The sequence below is a fragment of the Brachycentrus maculatus genome, unplaced genomic scaffold, assembly GCF_059751285.1.
Source record: "Brachycentrus maculatus isolate JH-2025_06_01 unplaced genomic scaffold, ASM5975128v1 h1tg000024l, whole genome shotgun sequence".
NCBI classification, from domain to species: domain Eukaryota; kingdom Metazoa; phylum Arthropoda; class Insecta; order Trichoptera; family Brachycentridae; genus Brachycentrus; species Brachycentrus maculatus.
In genome coordinates this window covers 1,010,243-1,036,194 of record NW_028280778.1, presented here as the reverse complement: position 1 = coordinate 1,036,194, position 25,952 = coordinate 1,010,243, and the positions used below count along the sequence as shown (strand labels likewise).

The 25,952-nt window shown below is 33.1% G+C and overlaps 1 protein-coding gene across 4 annotated transcripts in view; it reads right to left on the bottom strand.

Moving 5' to 3' along the window:
- for (cGMP-dependent protein kinase for) overlaps positions 1–25,952 on the bottom strand; it is a 245,806-nt gene that overhangs the window by 67,697 nt on the left and 152,157 nt on the right. The window contains exons 1-2 of one of the 4 annotated variants that reach the window (XM_088268815.1): positions 20,688–20,919; positions 8,820–10,967 (exon numbers count right to left, since the gene is read on the bottom strand). The exons of the other annotated variants lie outside the window; for them this stretch is intronic. Of the exons in view, the coding sequence (XP_088124941.1) occupies positions 8,820–10,857 (2,038 nt within the window). The 5' untranslated portion in view covers positions 10,858–10,967; positions 20,688–20,919. Of the gene's footprint in view, positions 1–8,819; positions 10,968–20,687; positions 20,920–25,952 lie in introns of those variants that run through there. 4 annotated transcript variants of the gene reach the window in all.

The window sequence follows — 25,952 nt, the reverse complement described above, 5'->3', positions numbered from 1 at the left end:
AAAATTATGGTAATATAAGAGGCAAAATACACTACAAAATCATTCAGGCTTCGTACGCATTTACACCATAAAAAAGTGTCACTGTGTACAGTAACCACTGTACACACGTGTAACATGTCCAGACTTCCATATTCTTCTTCATCATGTTGAGATATAAAAAAAAATCATATGAAAAATAACTCTTATAATTGGAGATAGTCCAGATTTCTGAACAAGTATTGCAAAATGTTGTAGATACAAAACATAATTAAATGTTATCCAACCAGGAATTGAGCTCAAAATCTATTAAATGGAGATAAAACGTAGTATCTTTTTAAAAGATTTATATCGTTTACCATATTAACTCTCATACTGTGTTTCTCGTGTCTGATAAGTACCTACATACATAGAAGAAAACGAGTCATGTTAATACGGATGTAAGTACATAAATACGGCGTTGAAAAAAGTTATTAGCTTTTAATTAATTTCCTTGGCAAGTTACTGGCAGGAAGCTGCAATGTCTGAATGACCGTTATTTTTAAAAACTTGTTTTGAAACGGATCATTCTGAAGTTCTATTTCCTGCAGAAAAGGTTGTGTAACTTTGATTCAACGAAATATTCATATGGCTATACTCTTTCTAAGTACAATAGTTACCGACTCAAACATTGTTTTTTATTAAAAATGTATATTTCAAATTATCAGCTAAGGCAAATTAAGAGCATTCGCAAAAATTTGCCAGTTGCCAGTTGCCAGTTGATGTTGTCCATCCAATAATAAATGGATTCGTAGTATGTAGAATCGATTATTGTAACAGTATACTTGTGTATACGGGTCTACCAAACAGTTAACGATTCGACTGCAATCAGTGTTGAACGTTGCAGCGAGACTGATTTTTGGAATTTCTAAATTCAGTCACTACTTCACCAACTGCACTGGTTATGCTTTCCCGAAAAAGTAGAGTATGAACTCTGTCTACTCATGAATAAATCAATATAAAATATGGCGCCAGAGAATCTAAAAGAGCTGTGTATTTCAAACGAATTCGTTGATAGAAGTCTTACGCCTCGTTCCGCTACAACAACTGCTATGGGTAAACTGATCTAACCAGCTCGTTATCAGCATACTCAATTTGGCAAGCGTATCTTTGTTGTTGCAGGACCGATGACATGGAATACTCTTCCACTATTATTTAGAAATACTGAGAATGATTTTTAGAAAAAAAAAACTGAAAACCCAGTTTGATATATCATTTCCACAGTTTTTTCCATAATTTAATCACAGTGAAGCGTTTTTGAGGTAGTATTTTACGAAAATGGCGTTTTACAAATAATATAAAAAATCTTTTTTTAATAAAATATCAACAACCAAAAAATAAGGCAGATAAAAATGTAATCTGAATTTTCTTTTAAAACCTGGTTTGAGATTCCTAGATTTAAATAATAATAATGCTTAAAGTTCGTGCACAGAAATGCAATTCAATAGAGAAGGAACGTAAAAAATGGAGAGATTAAGGGCACAATGTCATAAAATATATTAAAAATTAAACAGCAAAAGATAAGGTAGTATGAACACTAAAAGAAATTTGTAAATCAAATTAGTATCTAGGTGAGTTCCATGCCTTTCCATAGTGAAAACCAGTTTGAATACAAAATATATGTTAGAGGGACAGTTAGCAGTGTATGGCGCCATTATTTCGGTATTCGCTAAAGAACGGAAGAATGAATCAACAGCTACATATAGCGATACTTTACCAAAACCGTATTCTAATTACATTATTAGGCGTCTTGCATACTAGCTGATGAAAGATTATGATTGGTGTCTATTCACATAATAGACTGTTATTATTTCAGTTAAAATAATGAGAAAATTAGTGATGCACCTTTAACCCGAGCCTAAAATAAAGTCAGTCATACGAGTAATTGCGAAAACTAACGAATCAATTTTTAAAATAATAAAAACTAACGAAAACCATATAAAAATCTTACGTTATTTTTATATAAACATAACTCAACCATTAGAACAGTGTTATACATTGTAGATTCAACAACATACCTTTTATTTATTTTTTATAAACATATTTAGTGTATGCTCAAATAACAATAAAATTCTGATCTTAATTATTCCTTAGTAAAGTAAATTCAGCACTTATAATAAAACATTTAGGCGTTTTTTTAACGTTCTCTGACTTTATAACAAAAAGTCCATCATAAAAGAGTTTTCCCACATCCTCACTCCCTGTATCCGTTTTTTTTTTCAAAAATAAAGTATACTACCGTCACTTTATCTGCCGAAAATTGATGTTAACACAACCCGATTCGTTATGTTTGACAAAATCACCAACAAAATTTTGGAAGAATTTTTGAAAAAACATAATTCCTACATTTTCAAATAATACTTTCAACAGTAAATTTGCCAGTAGACTTTTGTTAAATTACCTTTTATTGACTTTTTGGATTTCAGGCCGTTAATAAGAATGTGTTTTTTTTTGTTTTTGCATAAGACAAATAATTAATACGCTATTAAATTAGTAAAAAGCCAAAAAAAAAAGTCTCAACTTTCAGTCTTTTTTTACTTCTATACTATATGTTTAAACAGCCAGAACAAATTAAAAAAGATTTGTCACAAGTCACATTTGAAATACGAACTCAATAAAGTATTTAGTGACATTATTTTGATAATACAATTTTACAATAGAATGATTGTCGAATACACATTGGCAATAACGGCAATTTTCTAGCCAATACATCAATTGTCTCAACACACTATTATAGTTACTGACTTGTATAATACTTTCGAGAAAAATAACAACTCAATTATGGGCATAAAGCTTCATCTGTCAATGCCCGTTTTTTATCATCAAGTTGTCATACATACTAATGTATGATCCCCCGTTCACCGTTCACCGTTCACCGATACATTGTATCGAAGCAGAGGTAAATGAATATCGGCTCGAATAGGCTTTCGTTCCGAGAAGGCAGGTAGTAATAAGCTCCATAAAAGCTCAAAGGACGAACTTAACTGTACTTTACACGTCCGGTGTACCTGGACGTGATACATACATCACACGTGTGAGCTGCAAAGTGTAATTATTTTTGCAATAAAATGCTGCCAAACAACGGGATAATTCTAACAATTCTAGCAATATTTTGGATAAAAAATACTGCATTTGCAGAATACCAAATTAATAAATAAATTACCAGTATATCTTAAAATAATTTGTGACACGTGTTCTGTTGGAACCCGCATCATTATCAAATACCATATTTGAAGTTAAGTCTAAATTTTAGAGTTGTATCCTTGGGACATCGAAGGATGTTAAGGGATAGAAGCAGCATTTTTTTTATTAGTGGGAACAAATAAACAACTTCTACTCGCCCTTGATCCTTCAACGTCCTTAGGACAGAGCTCTTAAATTTATTATTTATTATTATTTTATTATAAAACTTAGCTTCTTTGCAGTGTTTAATGCGGCATTCTTCGAAATACGTGTCCCAGTAGACTTATTTCAAGAAATAGTGGTATTTACCAAATAAAATAAAATAATAAAATTCGATGGATATAATACTAACGAGTGACTGCCGAATCATTTTTTTTTAATCTTAAAGGAAAAAGTTTTGTTATAATTTTCTTTCTCGAAGGTTTATGTAAATTTTCTATCCCTTTATACTGGGTGGTCACCAACTATCTCTATAAAAAGGACGGATACAGGCTGTTCACCTTGAGAGCGAGAAAGTCGCGCGATTTTGAATCTTATAGACAATGCTGTGAGGTATATTGTTCAGTTCAAATAAGAAACGTCTCGCTAAAATATATCCGCTGATTCATAGCTTAAAAATAGATTGCGAATTTAATCGACTTTCATTATTTATCACGTTTAAAAAAACTATCGAAAAACCTTGATATTTAGCGACAATTCTATTCGTATTATTTCCGTCTGTATTAATGGACATAAAATAAATCATATTTAATTATTTTATGAATGCGGTAATTAGATAATAAAATTAAATTTAGATTTAAAAGAGTCTGAAAGAATTCAAAAATAAATGTTTTGTATACAGTAAGACACGAGATGTATGATGTAAATTAAGTGTAAAAAATAGTTTCCATTAAATGTAATATAAGCTAACTAAAGTAATAGAATAATAATAAAATAGTATTATTTATATTCAATAAGGTTTTTTATATTTTTTAGGTACCAAAAATGAATTTTTGATTTACCTAACGTACAAGCGACTGAAATCAAGCTACAGCTTATACAACACGGCTTATCATGGGCCTACTTAGGTTTCAACTTCAAAAGTTTTAAACCTTATTCCTACATTTTAGTTTATTCTTTAAGTTAAAAGTTACTTTAATTTCATGTAATTTATGAATGAAAATTCTAGGCAAAAACACTCGCCCTAAAAATGAAACTAAACCCTCGATCCTAAAGAACTAGAACACACTTAGGTAAAAATCTTTGAAACAAAATTCGTGCAAAAATAGCAACACCATGATATTTGATACAGGAACTTAAAGAAATAGGCTATAACTCACCGTTGTTACATCAAACGATTTCATAGTCACACTTTCAAAGTATTCTGTCTGATACGGTCATGAGACCAAACTAACATCCGCCTCGCTATAATAATAATGCATAATTTACCACAAACATCAACTGGTAGTGTTTTACTCATTAAAATAGAGCGTGTGGTCATAAATTAGCACTTTATGAAGACTTAAGAGAATCTTAACTAATCCCACTTTGAACGTTTTTAAAGCTTCTCAGTCGTGCCTACCTCAATATTAAAGACATTATCAACTTCTCTCTTTACCAAGAATTTACCGCCATTTTATTAAAATTTGTTAATTCATTAATAACGTAATAAAGACTAGCATACGTTATATATTAAATGTTGAAATCAAATACTGAGTTTTTGAGTCTACAAAATTGTATTTTATTGGTAAAAAAACACATAAAAATCAACATTTTGAGTGTGTCCAAATACTTGTTCACAAAATCTGGATTATCTCCAATTACAGGAGTTATTTTCATATTTTTTGACATCTCATCAAAGATGAAAAAGAATATGGAAGTCAGACTTCCATATTCTTCTTCATCTTTTATGAGATGTAAAAAAATAATATGAGCATAAAAATCAATTTTTTGACATTTGCTTCGAATTAGTATGGCATTTTCAAACGAATATCAAACATTCGTTTGAAAATGCCATAACAAGGCGAATAAATTTTTAAAAAAGTGATTAATAAAATACAATTTAGTAGGCTCCAAAAATCAGTGTTTTATTTTAACATTTTACATATATAAAATAAAAATGAAGCTCTACAAATAATATGGCAAATCTATAAATACTTTAAAAAAAATTCTTTATGAATACCTCACTGGGGATACGCAGTATCTAGGCATTTATTTACATTATTATAATTATGGTGATGACAATACTTAATTAAACATAGTAAAATCTATACAAACTAAGTTATTAGATTTAAGTTTCGTATTGACATTTATTGGTGGATCTACAATCTATATAACTAACTAACTAACTAACTAACCATCACGCCGCTTCCCCGCAGGGGTAGGCAGAGAGAATAGAGCGCTACACCACTCTGTCCTTGCAAACATTCTTCGCCTCTTCCACGCTCATGCATCTCCTCATACATACCCGCCGATTGTTACGACTCCTAACCTGACCACTTTCAAGTATTTGGCATACCTGATCGTGCCATGTTTTTCTCGGTCTTCCTCTGCTTCTTTTCCCACTAACATTTGCCTCATAAATTTGTTTTACCGTTCTTTCCTCAATCATTCGTTCTACATGTCCAAACCATCTCAACACACCTTTCTTAATTTTATCGATAGTGCTTATCTATATAATAAATCAAAAACTTTTTTTTTTATCATGTCAGTAGTATTATTAGTCAGTATATTTAGTAACGATGAAACCTGGCCATAGTCAAATAAAATAAATGTGGAAAAAACTATAAACTTGTTGTTTATTATATTTTAAATTATTTTTTGTCATTCAATGCGTGGAAGAATTTTTTGAAGACTTTTTAGTAGATTCGTCGTTACCGACATCTAATAGTCTGTCACTGGTCAAATAAAATAAAACTGAAAACAAATTGTAGTTGTTATTTTATCATATTAAATGCAGTTTCACCAAGATGTTAGTACAAAACTCAAATCTAGGACCCGTTATATACCTACACACAAAAAAAATATTTCGTATTTCGTGATATTCTTTTTATACCATTAGTAAAATTAGAACCATTCGAGATAAGATACGTCAACCGAAATGGGACATTTATCACCAGTTGAATTAAAATCTAATGTATTTTTCCGTCTAAAGGAGTACACAAAGCCTACGTCATGCGAAATTCCAACGAGCGGCTAGGCGAGAAACCCGGACGGAGCTTGATCGAATCTTGCCTTAGGTATACAAAATGCAAAATCGGCTTTCTATAAGATTTTAACTGTCAGGGAAACGGAATGGTTAGAATAGATTGCAACATAAATTAATAGCGCGACGTCTGTTGCGTCCAATAAACGACAATTTCATTGTGGGCTGATAAATAATACTTATTTAAATGGGTACGAGAGTTTATATGTACATATTTTATTAACAATTTACATACTTATGCAGGTACGAGTATTTTCGTGCAAGTTTATTTTTAAATATAAAAAAAAACAATGATATATTTATACAATAAGATCAAAAAGAATGTACAAAAAATAATATTTCCGCACAATTTTTCATTGAAAAATAAATGTTAACTTTTTATTACAATATTTGATTTGTATGATTTTTTATGTGATTTGGTTGTATCAAACACTGAATTTGAATATATCACTCACTCCTTTCAAGAACGTCATAAATCGATAATCGTCAATTTTCAGTGGTGCATGATTTCGGAATACCCAGAAAATGTACTATATCCCAGCAAAAGAGGCATATTTTTAACTTAATATTTACCCGCTACAGGGCAGAAAGTGTTGTTTTTGCGTTTTGAAGAAAAGGTATTGTTTATTTTTTTGTAGTATCCTAAATATTTTTCAAATTGAGAAAAAAACTTCAGGTTGTACCTAAAAAGATCTGTGGCACAGTAAAAAGTTCAGTAAGTGGCTTGATATTTATTTTTAGTACATTGTATTATATTTTCAAAATTTAAAGACGTTCTCCTGAAAAATCAAGTATTTTGATTTATGACGTTCTTGAAAGGAGTGAGCGATATACGGTATAAATAAGCACATTTTTTCCTACTTTTGTATTTTTGTTGTTTTTTATACAATACGTATCTTTTGATTGCATAGCCTGACCAACCAGGGTAGTATTTTTAAAGATAAATTATAGGATTATTTGCAATACGATTTTTTTTCTGCGTCAACATCAACTCCTCAGAACTCCGACAAACTACTTTATGTTAATCATTTCTATCTAGTAAGTTCTTGATATTATTAATATGAATAACTTTAAAAATTTAAATGATTATCTCTTTTTAGTATTTTTTCATAAATATTAAAATTTGATATACGGTCATCTAATTTAAGCATATAATTTTATATATATAAAACCCTTACCGCACCCCAATGGTGCAAAGGGCGCTGCTTCATATAAACGCAGTGTTATCTCGATCGTTTACACATGAAGGAAAGGTGATCAGCCCTCCGCTTCCGGTACCAGTCCAGAGTAATATTGAATAAATAATAGAGTGAAAAAATCACTTATATTTATTAAACCCCCCTGGGAATCGAACCCGGGACCTCCAGAACGGTAGCCGAGCATGCTGACCATTACACTACGGAGGCGGACCGATATACATCGCCATATACATGGCGCTTAAATTTGTTTTAAAAAATTTAAAAAACAGTCCAAAACGCGCCACAAATGTTATATACCAACCACTTATAGACACTGTATAGGCTATTCATCAAAACACGTTCATATCTTATTTAAAAAAATACTTATAAATACTTATAATTTTATAAATGAATCATTCATATTTGTAAAAAGAAAAATGTATGAAAATACTACGTTGCCATGATGGAAATAGTGCAATTTGGTATAAATTTGCAGTTTAATTTACTTGCTAATAAAACGATATATTACATTTTGATCGCGATAGGCATCATGTATTGCAACAAAGTACGGTAATCAATACATTTATTGGTACTCGTCGGTTTTCGTTTAATTTAAAATATATACAAACACTAGAAACACAATATAGAAAACGAGTAATTAATGCATTATGCGTTTGTATTTCCTGAGTATGTTATATCTAATACCGAATCCATAACGCAATGAAAAAAATTCCAAGGATTTCTCCATTCGAAACTACTAACGTCTAAAGAGATCAAAAATTGGCTGCGCTACTCAGACGACCTCGAGCGCTCGAATTACGTTATAATTAGCTGTAAAGCTATTATTAGCTACACGCCGATGTTTTAAGCCATATTTCAATAAATTATATGAGACTATCCGGATTGCGGTAATTGAAAATGTAAATCAGAGTAAAAGTGGATGCAATTAAAAAATGTAAATTAAAAATAAAGTGCATTTCAGACATCGGCCCTTAGTGAATGTTTGTTCTGCGATCTCTAGTGCATGTTGGTCCTCGGGTCGACCAAAATCGCTTGCGATTAACATTTTATGTAGTTACAAGTGTGTGAATAGTGGTATGGTAGTGACGTGTAGTATTGTTTGTATTATGTTGTAGTAATCGCCCTGACGAAGAGACGGGTACGTCTCGAAATTGGGAGAGAAAAATTCTTGGCGAGTGGTTGTATACTAATATTATTTTTTTAAATATAAAAGTAATAAATAATAAATATTGCTATACCAGTTTTGTTTTGCGAAAATCCATTGTGGTGATCAGGTACTCGCGGTGCCGGCTGCTGAGGCGGCGGCGGCAGGGGCGGCAGGGGCGGCAGGGGAGGGAGGGCGGAGGGCAAGGGTGGGGGCGGCGCGTCGGGGGGGGCCTGCGCCAGGTTCCCCGTGCGCCGCTTCCTGATGCCGTACGTGTGCACCGGCACTATCAGCTTCGGCCGAGGAATGGAGAAGTCCGAGTCCGAGTCCGCTCCGCTAGAGGAACTCTTGTTCTTGCGGACGTCCACACTGCTCTGAATGAACCCATTTTCACTCCGAGGATTAAAGTCGTACTTCCCTATCAGTCCGTTTGTCCTATCGTCCGCGTAGCTTTTGACCCGGACCGTGTTAAACTTTTGCAAAAGAGGCTTCTTACTCTTTCTCTGGAGCGCCGATAAAACTTTCTCCGCGATTCCGTTCGGTCGTTGCGGAGCGCGAAAACTATCCGCCGACTTATTGCGAAACGCGTCGAACCCGTCGAGCTCGGAATAGTCCCCGTTAGACTCGGCCGCGTACCGAGAGTGCATCAAGTTCACTTGCTCGATGGGGGAAATAGTCCTTTTGGGTTGGGTCACGGTGACGCCGTGAGCCATGGGACCGGCTACATCGTCGTAGACGAGTCGAACGTCGCCATTGCCACTGAACGCCGGAGGCCTACTGTCGCTCTTCAGCCTCAGCGACTTGGAACGGTTCGCCGGCTTGCCCGAGAGGTTCCCATTCACCTTGTTCTCCGACGCGAACAATCTAGTATCTAGATAACTTTTCCCACGAGGGAACGGTACTTCGCTGTCTCTCGTTGCCGGCACGCGCCGTTCGTACGCGTCTATCGGATCGACGGACGATTCGATAGGTAAATTTTCCTCAGAGTCGGAGCGGTCTCCAAAGTGACTGCCGTAGCGAGTTGGCGCGTTATGAAATCCATTCAGATGTCCGTTCGACTTAACCGCGTCGTAACTGACGATCGACTTTCGATAATCGACGTCATTGTCCGTGGGAGAGTAGGCATTTCGGCGCTCGTTGACCTCGTCCCTGATGACGGTGCGCGGGGGCGGCAGGGGCGGGGACGAGGACGCGCTGGAGTGCCCGCTGGAGGAGGAACTCTGGAAGTTCCGGGACTCCCGGGAGGGAACGGTGGTTCGGGGCATGGGAGTGGGGGGCTTTCTATCGGTATTATTCATTTGCGGTAAGCTCGGTTTCCCTCTCAAAGAATAATCTTTTTGCTGAGGGGACTCTTGTTGACTCAAACGGGAATAATAGTCGTAATAACTCTCCGTATTCGGATCCGGTTCAATAACGCTGTAAATATTTTTACTTATATTTGCGCCGGGAGGTTCGGGCGTAATGTCGTACTCGTCATGTTTTCTCTGTCTTTGAAGGTATTTTTTAGAATCTCTCCTGTGAGGAATTGCGGATGAATCGGGAGGCAATTCGGTGTTATCATCCGTATCCCATTCTTTATATTGTCGGCGTTTTATCCTCCTCAGGGTGGATGGTTTATATCCGTTGAATCCTTTAAAACTAAAACTGGGTTGCAGTTTTCTTTGACTAGATATCATTTCGTTACTCGCTCTGGTTTGTTCTTCTATATGATGTTGATATTTGGCTAATTGAGATATTTTCATATCTCCGTATTCTCTATTCAACCCCGAGTAATCGTTTTCGTGAGCTTCAAAATCCTTCAAAGAAGGTCTTGCTACGTCTCTACAGGATTTGCTTCGAGCGATGGAGTTGATTCGCGTCTGCCTCGGTAGTTCCCTCTCTCTTTCTCTCGCCAATTCTCTCTCCCGTTCTCGTTCCCTTTCCCTCTCCTGTTCTCGCTGTCGTTCTCGCTCCCTTTCTCGTTCTTGATCCTCCTCCAGGTCTTCTTCCCCAGAGTATGGCGGGGAGCTCCCTGCCAGATGGCGATGAGTATCCACCCAGTTGGCGGCGTATACCATTTCCATGGTTCTGTCTCCGATAGCCATCCAAGGATCATCCATGATGGCCTTTCCGGGAAAGTGTTTGATCTTCATGTTTGTGTTTCTATCATCAAATCAGCATTTTTTAACAGTAAAAAGCGGCATATGAAGCACGTATAACACATGTAGCTTTTAAACTAATAGTCTCGATCATTTTCACACTACTAAAGTAGAAAACAAAAACATATATAAACAATTTTAATAATTTAAATTTTGCCTTTGCGATACGAGATACGCGAAATTTAAAATATGTTTACAGAAATATAAAAACGTTTCTGTTACACCAAACGAATGGGATCTTTCTTTAAAATTTGTAAGAAATTCTCGCTTACGACCTTAGGACCAATGGTGACCCCACTAAGAACAATGCGTGGGTAAAACTATTATGACACACCTATTTATAAGTCATTATTTCTCGCACCGCGACTGATAAGTACTCAAACTGATAACAATATAGTATGAATTATTATTAACATACTCACACGGCTCTCAGAATTTATATTGCATTGTTCTTAGTCCATAACTCGAGTGAAATACTCACTACGTTTGTATGTTACACACATACGCGTGTGCATATAGGAACCACAAATTATTATATTGCTTTTTTTTTTTAATTGTACGTCCTTCATGGTTTCTTTTTGACAAACCAAATGCTTGATAAAATTTATGGGTAAACTGCTATTCATTGCATTTAAAAATTAAGAATCAATTATTACAAAACATTTAATACGAATATAATCGTTGGAATGGTGAAAACACATAAAAACAAACATGATTCTAACTGTTTACAGTTTCATAAATGATTCATCGTTTATGAACATCGTTTTACTATCTTATAAGGAAATTATTTAACATTACAGGCTTATCGAAATATGGCAATGATCTTGTAGGAGAGAGAAACCACTTTTTAGGATAGATTAGCGGAGAATAAATAGTCATTGATGGCATTCCAGAGAACAGCTCCAATAGAAAGCTTGAATTGATCTTCGATCGGCCTTGAGGTAGTATATATTTTACAAAAATGGCGCTGAATATATCTTAAGTTATTATTATTGTAATTCGAATCTAAAAATCTAAAATTATAAATTAGCAAATAACATAACCCAGCTGGTTTAAAACGAACGTAAATATAAAAGTAGGTAATAACAAATCACAAGTGTCCGTCTCCGTAGTGTAATGGTCAGCAAGCTCGGCTACCGTTCTGGAGGTCCCGGGATCGATTCCCAGGGGGGGTCCAATAAATATAAGTGATTTTTTCACTCTAATATTTATTCAATATTACCCTGGACTGGTACCTGAAGCGGAAGGCTGATCACCTTTCCTTCGTGTGTTAACGATTAAGATAGCACTGTGTTTATAATGCAGTGCCCTATGCACCATTGGAGTGCGGAAAAGGGTTTGAATGTGATTTATTTGACTAGTGACGTTTCGTCGTTACCGACATCACCAGACTGGTGAAAGACTAGATTTTTTTTAAATGTCTTACCAAAAACAAGGTAGGGGTTGAAAACCAAGGTTATTTATATTTTTTCTGACAAAATTAATTTAAACTTAATGAACTTAAGTGGTGTTTTATAATAATAATAACATGTTACTTATGGTAAAGATCTTAAGTATGATTTCATATAATTTTATTTTAGAAATGGATTTTTGAGTGTAAATTTAAGTAATATATGAATGAATCTGGAACCGCTGGTTGACAATTATATTATATGAATTTACATACAAATTCTTTTGTCAGAAAAAATATATAAAATAATGGTTTTTAGCCCCTGATTGTGTATAAAACATATAATTTTATTAATCCTCCCTTAAAATATATATGTCTGATGATGTCGGTAACGGCGGAACCCGGTCACTGGTAAAATAAAATAGTTGTTGAAAAAACTATGTATGTAGTCGTTATTTTCATTTATAAAATGCAGTTCCTCCAAGAAATGTCAGTACAAAACTTTAATGTAATAAAATAATGCCTATTTAAAATATAAAATTCAGATTGAATTTGCAAAGCATCATTATAAGGAAATCGCAAATAAATACGGAATAAAAGAAATGCATATATTAAACAAAATTTATGTGAGAAAAACTGCATACCTACTTGTTATTTTATTTTGTAAAATGCAGTTCTACTAAAAAATGTCAGTACAAAACTTAAATCTTATAAAATAATGCCTTTTTAAAACATCAATTTTGAGTTGAATTTGTAAAGGATCGTTATAAGGAACTCGCAAAAAGATACGGAATAAAATAATGCATAAGTATATTAAATAAAATATATATGGGAAAAACTATAAAGTCATCTTTTTTTTTAAATGAATATTCACCAAGGAATGTCAGTGAAAATATTAAATTTGCCTATTTAAAACATCAATTTTGAGTTGAATTTGTAAAGGATCGTTATAAGGAACTCGCAAATAAATGCGGAATAAAAGAAATGCATATATTTCCGTCTGCAGGCCATCGTGGGTCAGTTCGTGGGTTCAACGATGCTATTATCGAGGCAAAATTATTGAAAATACCCCCTGGGACCCCGTGAATAGAGTGCACATTTGCTGGACCGCGGCCGATAGCTGCAACAAGTCGTTGCACTCGACGCCTAATTAATAACCATAAATTGCGTCCGCGTCTGGAGAGGGAAAAAGAAAGACTTATCCGGGTGAAATGCAAAGAAAGGGACGCTATTACCAGTGATAAATCGTCTCATTAATGTTTAAAATGACGACAATTGAGAGTTATGAGAGTTGGTGAGGGTCATTTGATAAACTAAAAGGTCAGTTAAATGCGGAAGACGAAAAGAGTAAATAAAATAAAAGGGTATATTCTAATAATGAATCGCTGAATTATATAACTGTACCTAATGTTAATTCAATATTTGTAAAAATAAATCCCACGTTTTTGCTTCGACTTAAGGACAAATTTTAAAACCTAGCATATTCCAAATAAACACTGATATTGGGTACATATGACGATGATAATGTTGGAAGTCAGCACTATCGTCATTTGTTCGAAAATGCCATTGAAGGGGAAAACGATTACTACAAACGTTCGTAAAAATGTACCAATAAGTGTCAAAAAATACGACATATTCATTTTCATTGTTTTATGATAATACGTTTAAAAAACGATTATGTTTTTAAATTTATGACAAAAAAATTTAAGACAAACAAAGTCGTACTAAAGAAATTTTTATTTTTTTTATTTTTAACGTTTGTATAATGCAATTTTTATTTTTAATGTACATTTTTCCTTTCGATATATTTTCAAATTTTATAATGTATGGTTTATCAAAAGTTTTGTCCGCCTCCGCAGTGTAATGGTCAGCACGCTCGGCTACCGTTCTGGAGGTCCCGGGTTCGATTCCCAAGGGGGGTAAAATAAATATAAGTGATTTTTTCACTGTCATATTTATTCAATATTACCCTGGACTGGTACCTGAAGCGGAGGGCTGATCACCTTTCCTTCATGTGTAAACGATCAAGATAACACTGCGTTTATATGACGCAGTGCCCTATGCACCATTGGGGTGCGGATAAGGGTTTTATTATTTTATCAAAATTAGTACTTAATATTTTTTAAGTAGAATTATAGGCATAGGGTATTTCAAACTTCTTGTTTGCGAACTTGTAGGCATAGTACTAAATATAATACGGTTTTAAGATTTGAATCAGATTTCATGCACGTTTTGTAAACCTTGACATGTGAATCATCTCATATTAATACAATACATTACATAGGTTACCGAGCAATCTACAAGTGGGAGCAAATAATAGCAGTAAATTTTGTTATTACACAAGAAACCAACCTATTGTTTAAATGAGTTATTTCCGGAATGTGGTCTTGTGTCCTGTCTGGGGCCCTGTTATTACACACCAACTCTCTTTAGCATACTCTTAATGATGAAATAACTCGAGAAACATGTCAAAGTGTTATCAAGGATAACCAGTAAGTACTCGATAATGTTTAAGATATTTGTATTGAATAACAATGACGAAGACATTTGATTATTTGATTGAATCAAGTGCGTAAAAACCTGGTGACATATTTTCAATAAGCATTATTCGACATAAAAACTTCATTTAAAAAAATGTACATAATAATAAAGATTTAGATGAGCTGAGACTGATGCTCGATAATGAGCAACATTGTAAACGTTACACAAAAGTATAAGTGATCACTTAAGCCAGCCAAACGCCAGGTTGTAAGCCCTGCGATCCTCAGACTTACATCTTTTTTCCTTTACAAACGATAGAAACTTTGTTTATATATTTTTTTGTAGTTTTTTTATACAATTTAACACAATTTCCATACATTTCTACATACAACAATCTTACTATTTTAATTGCGCTAAGCCTCTTAAAAAAAAGCTCTTATATGCTCTTATGCTTACAGATGGACATTTTTCTTATTTTTTTGTTAGTGATATCCAACACTTTTTTTAAATATTACTGGGGAACATATCTTGATTTATCGTCCGTAAGATGAATTAAATGAATACTGAAATTATTACGTAATTCAATGAAGGATAAATTCAACATTTTTGGTCGTGTGTGACGAACAATATTGCTGGTATTAAAGGACATAAGAAATGTGAATCATCCAATCCTTAAACGAATCAGTGGGCGATACTCGGCGGAGATATGAAAATACACATCCTTTCGCCGTAGGCGTACCAATCTAGACAAGTCTTTAACTGATTTCCGAGTTTATTTTAAGATCAACGTCAATTAAAAGCCTAAATCATGTATGGTATTTGCACAACGGTCAAACAGATAACGAGATAGCTTTGTCGAAATGAAACCAACCGTTTCGGAATCAAATTAAGTGCGACGACCTAAAAAACCCCAGATGTTGAACTAATGACAAAAACATCTCGTCAGATAGGCAGGCTAAGTAAACGGCACTTCACAGATTCTTAGCTCAAAAGTCACTCGGTAGATTTAAGAAATTTTGAAGAAAAAAAAAACAGCAAATAACGAAAAACCTATGCATATTATTTTTTTTAGTACTAAATCTACTCGAGACCCGGTGAGGTATGGGATAGATAAAAGAGAGAAAAAAAGGTTGAGGGACAATAGGGTGAACAGGTGCGAAGAAGTAGTATTTACAACTACTTAAAAGCATGACATATTGTAAGCTTAAAGGGAATTTAATACACTGTGAAAGAACAACTTGAGATGTTTAACAAGTAAATCTTATAGGTACCCAAGATGTGATGCAAAGCTTCCGGTGAACCCTGTTTTTTTAAGTAAAGATCGAGTTTAAACAGAGATAATATTACATTGGACAATTTGTGAATAGTACAAGTCATATTCTGGAGGTACGAGGTAACAATCGTACATCCAAAATATCAAATGTGTATGAGAGCTTTTTTTGGTGTTAGTTATTAGGAAGTTGATAAAACTATTGCATATATTTATATTACGTTCAATTTTTTTTTTTGCTTAATATAAACTAGCAGAGCATTATTCTTTTTAAAAAATCATCAATTCGTGTCTCTTGAACATTTAAATTTTTATATTTACGATTGTTTACCACGCTCCTATTGAATTTATCATAATATAATAAGTTATATGGAAATTGATTGATTACATTTGAATCTAAAAACGTTATTAAAATAAATGAGCATATTAAGGTTGCGTTTATGCAATTTATCAAGGCATAATGACTGCAATTAAATATGACATAATCATGCAATAAACATACGATATCGATGACATTCAAAGTGCAATGTAGCAAAAACTAATCTCCAATGCTTTGCATCTTTCGTCTTACGCTGGGCAATCATCATCTTTGTGGCATAATCTGGTTTCATTACATAAAGAGCAAGTCTAATTACTGGCAGTATTACAGGTGTAATTTTTCAATTTGCAAATCACCCCATCAAATGTAATGCGCGCGGTGATGGTCTAACCGCATAGTGGCTGAGCGATAACGGTAACTGACGGGTGACCGACAACCCGTCCATTCTACTCCCGAGACTGGGAGAATTGCATAATAGGAGAAAAATAGTTTCCCTCTCGACATTTACACTAAGGAATGTATAGATCAGTCAGATTTTATAGGTAATTTGAATTGACGGGGAGTAAAATAGGATAGTACTTAAACCAGCCTATGACGGTCGTCAGCCCCGTAAATGCCCAGACTTCCATATTCTTCTTCATTTTTGATGAGATGTCAAAAAATAATAGGATAAGGAGTTATAAAAGAGGTTGGTTACTCAATAAAGAAACAGATTAGCTACATGTTTTGGCAAACTGAGTCAAAGACGATAAATTCAAAAACAGATTAAAGAAAAAGGAAGATTTTACCAATAAGATACACATATACAAGATTGGTAAATTGTTATGCTTATTATAGCTTTTATTTATACATATATATAATCGACGTCTAGATGAGTTAAATTTTTTGCGCATAATACAAAATACTTTTTGGTGTATTTTAATTCATCAAAAATTATTCACAATTAAAAAACTTCTTAAAAATCAGGAGGTAGAATAAGGTATCAACAATCAATCAATCGTAAAGTTCCAATTCCATTTACTTACATTTTACATGTGAAAAAACTAAAAATCGTCTCATCAAAAATATATGTCCTATATGGATTTTAAAAATACATATTAAATAGAATTTTTCGATGAATCATAAAAAAACACCTTCCCGTTTGATTTTCCCATGTACGAGTATTATAAAAATAAAAATAAACATTGCATTATAAAAAATAAAAAAAACATGTTTAGGACTAGTCCTGTAAAATTGCTCGAGAGATATAAACGTTCAACATTTAACGAGCCACACCGACGTTTAGTATAGAGGTTCTAGTATAAATAATACAACGTCATCTCGCATCATGTAACGTCGCCAAGTATGGCGTATCTTCAATCTTACATATTCAAGAAAAGATGCAATACAGAGAGAAAGATGTGAAAAGATTTTTCCGGAACTGAAAACCGGCATTTCAGGCTTGTCGCCTGTCCGCGGCTAGTTTATACTAGTGTAATAGAGAAATGCTGTCAGTCAAGAGGTGCATTACGTTTATAAGTACATTATATGTCTTCTTTATTTATTCGACTTTCTATGCAATCACTGTGTGTGCACGCTACTACATTAATATACACGCGTTATACATCCATATAACTCATTATTTACCTGCATAAAAAGTAACAGAACATTGCATGTATTCTTCGATCACGTTGAAAGTTTCACCAGTATATTATTTCAAGGCCATACACAAAAAAATAACAGATCATCACTACCCTAATTCATGAAAAAATATGTATGCTAAAAAACGAAGCAAGTGTATATAATCAAGGACACGATTCATCTTGTTTAACCATTTTTTAAAAAAAAACTCAACTACATTATAACCCTTATCCGCACCCAATGGTGCATAGGGCACTGCATCGAATTGACGCAGTGTTATCTTGATCATTACTTACACGAAGGCAAGGTGATCACTCTTGCGCTTCAGGAACCAGTCCAGGGTAATATTAAATAAATATTGCAGTGCAAAATCACTAATATTTATTTTTCACCCCCCTGGGAATCGAACCCGAGACCTCCAGCACGGTAGTTAAACACACTGACCATTACACCACAGAGGCGGACAGATACTCAACTACATAGTATTGTATAAACTACCCCCCACACATCTACGTCTATTTACTCAATCGATCAAAAGGAAGAATAATTAAATATTATTTTGATTCCCCTTCAATATTAATCAATATTAAATAAGAAGAATATGTATGACAAAAAAGTGACAGAAACCTCCATGAAAATATCACCTGATATGTGTCGGGTACGTTTTCTGGTTTGCTTTTAAAAATTAACGAATAATTCATTTTATTAAAATGAACCGATAAACAGATTTCAGGAATTCAATAAGGTATTTATTATTTTGATATTTTCTTACTCTATAGTGTTGCATAAATAACTGCACTTAATAAATGCAGAATAATCTCGCTGTATATATATCACAAAGGCTAAATCATCAACCTCTACTTATCCAGGACAACATTGAATAATACAATCTATTAAAATAAAAGAAAAAAATATATTCTAACTTGAAATGTTATATAAAATATAAATGTAGTAAATGGTTCGACGGAACAACAATTTAACTAGATAATAAAAGAGCATATTTTAGATGTAGAAAACTATATATTATCTTATTACTAATATCAGATATAGAAATGAAAAATTGTAATTTTAAACATAGATCAGGCTTTAGAAAATACCAAATAATAATTTTTCAAAACGTTGACGTAAGGAGGAAAATGGAAATAAGCGAATTTTAACTCATAGTTAATATTTATGTATTTGTTACGTTTTTGCTGGTTGATACTAAACTCATTCCGTGAAATACGTAAGTATCCATTTTTAATTTCCATTTTATTTTTTAACATCTCATCAAAGATGAAGCAGAATATGGAAGTCTGGGTATTTAAGCAGAATATGGACCGTCATCGGCTGGTTTAAGTGATCACTTTACACACGTGTAACATTCACCAATTCTACCCATTATTGACAACCACACTACTCAAATTCTTTGAAGTTCTATATATATGAACCAATTTAAAAACCTTGTTCTTGAATCACTAGAACTTCACTAGAGACATCTATTGGTGGGATGTAAAGAAGCTTTTTATTAAGCAGAAACTCTTATATTTGATACAATACTTATCTTTGATGAGATGTTAAAAAATAATATGAAAATAACTCCTGTAATTGGAGATAATCCAGATTTTGTGAACAAGTATTTGGACACACTCAAAATGTTTTAATTTCCTTAATTGAAATTTTTTATTTTTTAATATTTACTTCTTATTTGCGTAAATCCTTTTTTTGTCTTAAGAATCAACGTCACAGATATATATTTATTACACTCGATTATTCATAATTATTTTTCATAAAAAAATCTCCGGGTACTTTGACGTTGTACAAGATACGTATACGAGATTTAAAAACGTCAAACAAATCATTATTTTTGACGTTAGTTTAGACTGTGGTTATTTCCTAGAATTAAAAAAATCTCGGCCTTGGAATTGATTAACTAAACAAACACAAATAAATATTAATATTTATAAACGTGTTTTATATTTGCGAACGTTTATTTGAACCGTTTTAACCCTTTATAACTTAACATTCGTCTGACGCAATCAAAAACGTTAAACTTAATCAAAAGTATTTATTAAAAATAGGAACCGGTTACATGGCCCTTAAGTTTGGTTTATTAGGAATGAATGTAAGAGGCATTTAACAATAAATCAGTATTCCGCACAGCTACTAGATATGTCAATATTGGGCGATCCACAAATGGCATTGTATCTACAAATATAGTTTAGGTATCTTTCAAACCCTTATCCGCACCCCAATGGTGCCTAGGGCACTGCATTATATAAACGCAGTGTAATCTTGATCGACAACACCCGAAGGAAACGTGATCAGCCCTCCGCTTCAGGTAACAGTCCAGGTTAATATTGAATAAATATAAGAGTTGAAAAAATCACTTAAATTTATTTAACCCCCCCCTGGGAATTGAACCCGGGACCTCCAGAACGGTAGCCGAGCGTGCTGACCATTACACTACGGAGGCGGACGGTTAAGATATCTAGGGTTAATAAATCGTATTTCGTATCACCGAGCGAAGTGATTCAAGCAATAACGAATATTTAAATGAGCACAACGATGATTGACAGACGCAGTTCAAAATCCATTAACCCACAGACCTTTAACGTTATCTAAAAATTTAAAACATTTAGTATCGCAAAGGCAAAAAAAAACATGTCAAACAACAAAAGACAATTTGACGAATCCACTGAGAATAAACATTCACGGGTCAGAAATAGACCGAGCACAATTCATTCCGAAACATCATTACTCACTGAACGTAAAGCACCACTTATGTCAAAAAAAGTCGGGACATAACCTCAAAAGTTCAAATTTGAAAAGTTGAGGAACAAAGAACTCGCGCGACTTTCTAGCGATTTTTTTCTGACAAAATTCCGAGCGCAGAGCACACGCACGACCGCAGCGCTCCGCGATGAAGCCGATACTGGAAAACCGCCGAGTAAAATCCGAGAGCAACTCGCGCTCTGTTGAGAAGGCTTCGCGTCTACCGGGCAGACCCAGTGCTCGACAATGCCGCCCGCCACAGCTGATTGCAGAATCGTCAGGGTCGCCTCGGAAATTTAAAAACCCGAATTACATCATTTCGATGAACTGCCAATCCTCATTCGTGAATTATATATGCGAAATAATTATGTTTACTTGAATTTTTTAATTCACCATCATTCCTCTTCCGTAGAGGTAGGTAAAGAGAATAGAACGCCACACCAATCTGTCCTTTCAAACATGCATATCCATTTCATTCATTCATCAAATTGTATTTAGTTTAAAATATCATTAACGCACACACAACATGGCCCATATCCCATATACTATCCAAATCTACGTTAATAATTCAAACGTACCTATTTGAAAAAAGTTCGAAATAAAAAAAAACGAATGAAATAACGCCCTCTTTCGATATTTGAATTCGATTATTCAAAGCTAATCACGCCGATCAGATAATTTTGGTTGCGTGTAGTGTATTACTAGCTCACAATTACATATATTTGACAATTTAACATGAAAATCAAAGTTGAGAAGAAACAAATCAAAAAGGTAACAAGTACAAAATTAACAAAAATACAGCTAACCGTTAGAAAAGCGTTCATTGTGAAAAAAACGTTTGAAAATAATCACAATCTTTTGACATAAAATATTCATTAAAGACTTGAAGAATTTAGAATTATAACTCACAATAAAAATAAAATGATAGTTTCTAACACCAAAAAAAAAGCTTACGTCGTGAGATAATTTTGTTAAATAATAAATACGTTTAAAAAAAAATTAAATCTCTTAATAACTTTTATAACGGAGTTAAAAAATCAATACTCAAAACAATATTTATAATTACAAAAAGGTAGATTGTGTACTTTTCGTGAACATCTAAAATAAACTCCATTACTGAAATCTTCAGAGAGTTTAAATTTTCAAACTAATAACGTGAAATGATGATTTCGGTGCCAGTATCGAGATTTTCGACAGAAGGTAGTAGAGATTGATGACTAATATAAAAATGATACGTTGATCAATCCTAGTGCGGCTCTGTACGGTTCGCCTTAAGTAATTACAGAAGCGATTGGTCAGACTTGACATGAGTGTACGAGACAAGACTCTAACTCAGAACCAATACGTCTCATGTCTCATGTCTAATAGATAATTCTTTTTCGTCGTTTTCACACGTTCGGTCCATAGTGCATTCATCAAACGGCATAGAGTTGTCTCAGGACAAACTCTTTTATTATTCTTTCTCAAATACCTTCACACAGGGTGGCGCAAAATTGATCACCCTATCGAAATATGTTATAATTTTTGCAAATGGTATCGTACGTCAATCGCAATTGACATTAGTCAACTAGACAGCTGCAGTATACAAACAAATTGATGAAATGGGCATAAATGTGTATCAACACTAGCGGCAGTCATTTGAAGGATATCATCTTTTTTACTTAAGAGAAAAATGTCCAAATAAAGATTTCCGTTACTAAAAATGTATTTTGTTTTATTTGGTAAAAAAGTTATTTAAAAACAAAATTGGATGATAAAACTTGGACCACTCTAATTATTTTGTATACTGCAGCTGTCTAGTACATAAATGTTAAATATAACTGACGTACGACATCATTTGTAAAAATTAAAAAATCTTTTGATATGGTGATTAATTTTGCGCCACCCAGTACATAGGCTCACAGGTGTAAAAGAGATGATGTAAAAACCCGAGGTGAGACAAAAACCCTCCTTTATGCACGGAGCTTTGAGTGTTTTAATGGAACGAGTACTCATAAATATAATACTTGATACATTTTTGTGATTTATTGCCGGACATGACTGCGGGTTTTGAGTTATGACTCGAACCATTTCATCCTGCGTTAGTGATGATGGAAAATTAAATTTAAAAAAAAAAACGTTTTCGTTGCTTTTTTCAAATTCTTTACTATACGTACTATGTGATCACGTATCTTTAAATTAATATTGTTGAGGATAAAAGTCTCTATATAACTCAGAGCAGTTTAAGATGCATCGGATGAATTGAGGTTCCAAAACTACTACTACCACTACTACTACCATCACGCCGTTTCCCCGCAGGGGTAGGCAGAGAGGATGGAACGCCACACTCTTCTGTCCTGACATACACTCCTCGCTTCCTTCACATCCATACATCTAGTCGTACATGCCCTCCGATTGCGCAGACTTTTGACACCGCCAGATTTTAGGTTCTGATTGATCTGATCGTGCCAAGTCTTTTTCGGTCGTCCTCGTTCTGTTTTCCCTCTCACATTCGTCACATTTATTTTCTTAGTCATTCTCTCGCTATCCATTCGCTCCACATGTCCATACCACCGCAAAGAACTCTTCCTAATATTTTCAATTATTCCTCGTTCAGTCTTACATTACTTTCTTATATCGTCGTTTTTAATTCTGTCATGCAATGATTTTCCACACATTCGTCTGAGGGAGCCCATTTCAACAGCGTTCACTCTGCTTTCATCCTTCGTTGCCAGTTCCATGTTTCGCTTCCATACATTAAAAATATCACTATTTCTTAAAATCTAATATGACACGTATTTCAGTGAATTTTTAAACACCGTATGTGAAACTAAGTCTAAATTTTGAAACAGCTCCTACCCTTTCTTCATCCTTCAAGGTCCCAAGGATACAAATCTAAATTTTAGACTTAGATTTACATACGGTATTTGAAAATGATGCAAAAAGTATCAAAACACATGTCGCATTATTTTTTTTAAAGTAAAATTTAATTTTGAAATGGATAGATATTACAACAAGGTGACTGCCGAATCAATTAATTAAAATTAAAAATATCATATTATAGGCTGGATAAGAGAAAATATTTGATGCAGCATATAAATAACAAAAAAATAAAATTAAAAAATCATGACAAAAATTCAGTCATTCCAAAATAAAATGTTTCCAAAATAAAATAAAATTGTTCATATTAATTAATTCCTTTTGTATTCAAATATATAACAATATTGGATGAATTGAAAAAATCATATACAATGCTCATTCAAACTGCATTTTTTTTTTAAATCACAAAGTATCACGTTTTTTTTCCAAACAGCACTGAGTATTCAATTAAACTCACCAATCCAGTTCCTAGACAAAGTACTTCCTAGTTTAAAAATAGCCTGATCAAATTGATTAACTTATAATTTACCTTCGAAACGCTTATTATGTGGTTTTGATAATAGGCTTTTATATTTGAATAATTATAGTGATTCATAAAAATTATTGACACTATCCATATATAATATATTGATTGATATACGAAATTTTTATTTAGATAAATATTTCAGTAATGTATTGCTAATTTAATCGATCACACCGCATATCATACGAACTTTGTTGCATTCATTATTGACTGTTGACTGTGGTCTCATAAAAAAAAATTGTCAAAGTATTTTCAGACACCATTTATTTTCATCATTCTTTGGTCTGATTTCACCCTATAATTTTTTGTTATATGTAAATCTTAAAATTTTCATTTGAAATTTGAAATTTATTTAGTAAATACCACTTTTTCCGAAATGAAATAGTGGTTTTTACAAAGCATAACTCATTTTAAAAATGGATAGATTTGACCATAAATAACCAAATCGATTCGTTCCTGATATGTTGAATTTATTTTCTGCTTTAAAAGGGGACTTAATTATAATTCAGTATCCTAGTAGCATAAAAATACTTTAAAGTATATTTTTTATAAAAGTCATGATTTGTTTACATTAAAATGAAATAATTTTAAATAAAATACCTAATTCTGATTAAAGATATACCATTGATATTATTTTAGCCAAAATATATTTTATTTTACTGATGATAACAGATTTTACCTATAAAAAAGATAATTTAAGGAACACCGATATAAAAAAAGAAACATCTAAGGACGGCGTTTGTGACGTAAATGTTATCTTGATAAAGTATATCTCGAAATGCTCGCAATATGTAATAAAAATAGCAAATTTTATATGACTACATGTTTATCTTTCAATGTAAATACATTCATGATTGCTTTTAGCAAGTTTGGATGACGTAATGAACGCAAGGACGTTATTTTTACACAAAAGGCGGTTATTTCTCACAAACCGTCACTTATTACCACATGCTTGCACGGTGAAGTCAGGCACAGATGCTGTGTCCTTTAAAAATACACGTAAGCATATATAACGTCAATAGACGTACCTACACAATGGCAAATTGAGACATATTCGCATTGTTAATTACAGTATTTAAATACTAGAACCTACATATGTAGTCCGGGTGAATTAAGGCCCAGTATTCATTCAGTCGCAACTTAATTTTGTCTAAATCTAGTTAACATTTTATGTAATTGATTTTTTATTCTTAAAACAATGTTTTTGCATTAAAAAATTTTAAAAGTTTTTCATCGAAATTATTACATATCGCCCACTCCTTTCAAGAACGTCATAAATCAAAAAACTTGATTTTTCAGGAGAACGATTTTAAAGTTTAAAAATAAAATACAATGTATTAAAAATAAATATCAAGCCACTTATTGAACTTTTTACTGTGCAACAGATCTTTTTGGGTAAAACCTAAAGGTTTTTTCTCCATTTGAAAAATATTAAGTATATTTAAAAAAATAGTTAAACAATACCTTTTCTTCAAAATACAAAAACAACACTTTCTGCCCTGTAGCGGGTAAATATTAAGTTAAAAATATGCCGCTTTTGCTGGGATATAGTACATTTTCTGGGCATTCCGAAAGTATGCACAACTTAAAATTGTCGATTTTTGATTTATGACGTTCTTGAAAGGAGTGAGCGATATATGGTTTTGAAAAGAATAGAGTTATTGAAAGGTGAGTAGTTAAAAAAAAATTACTATTTACATTTATTCTTAAAAAAGGTAAAATGTTGAGTCATACGACTTTACATACGAGTTTTGTTTTTTTTTACATCCATACTTATTGAGAAATTTTCCCAGGCTTCAATATAACGCGGTGTGACTGTGATAATCAAGCTGATCACTACGGAAAATGGAATCTTAGCTGTGAATAATTTATG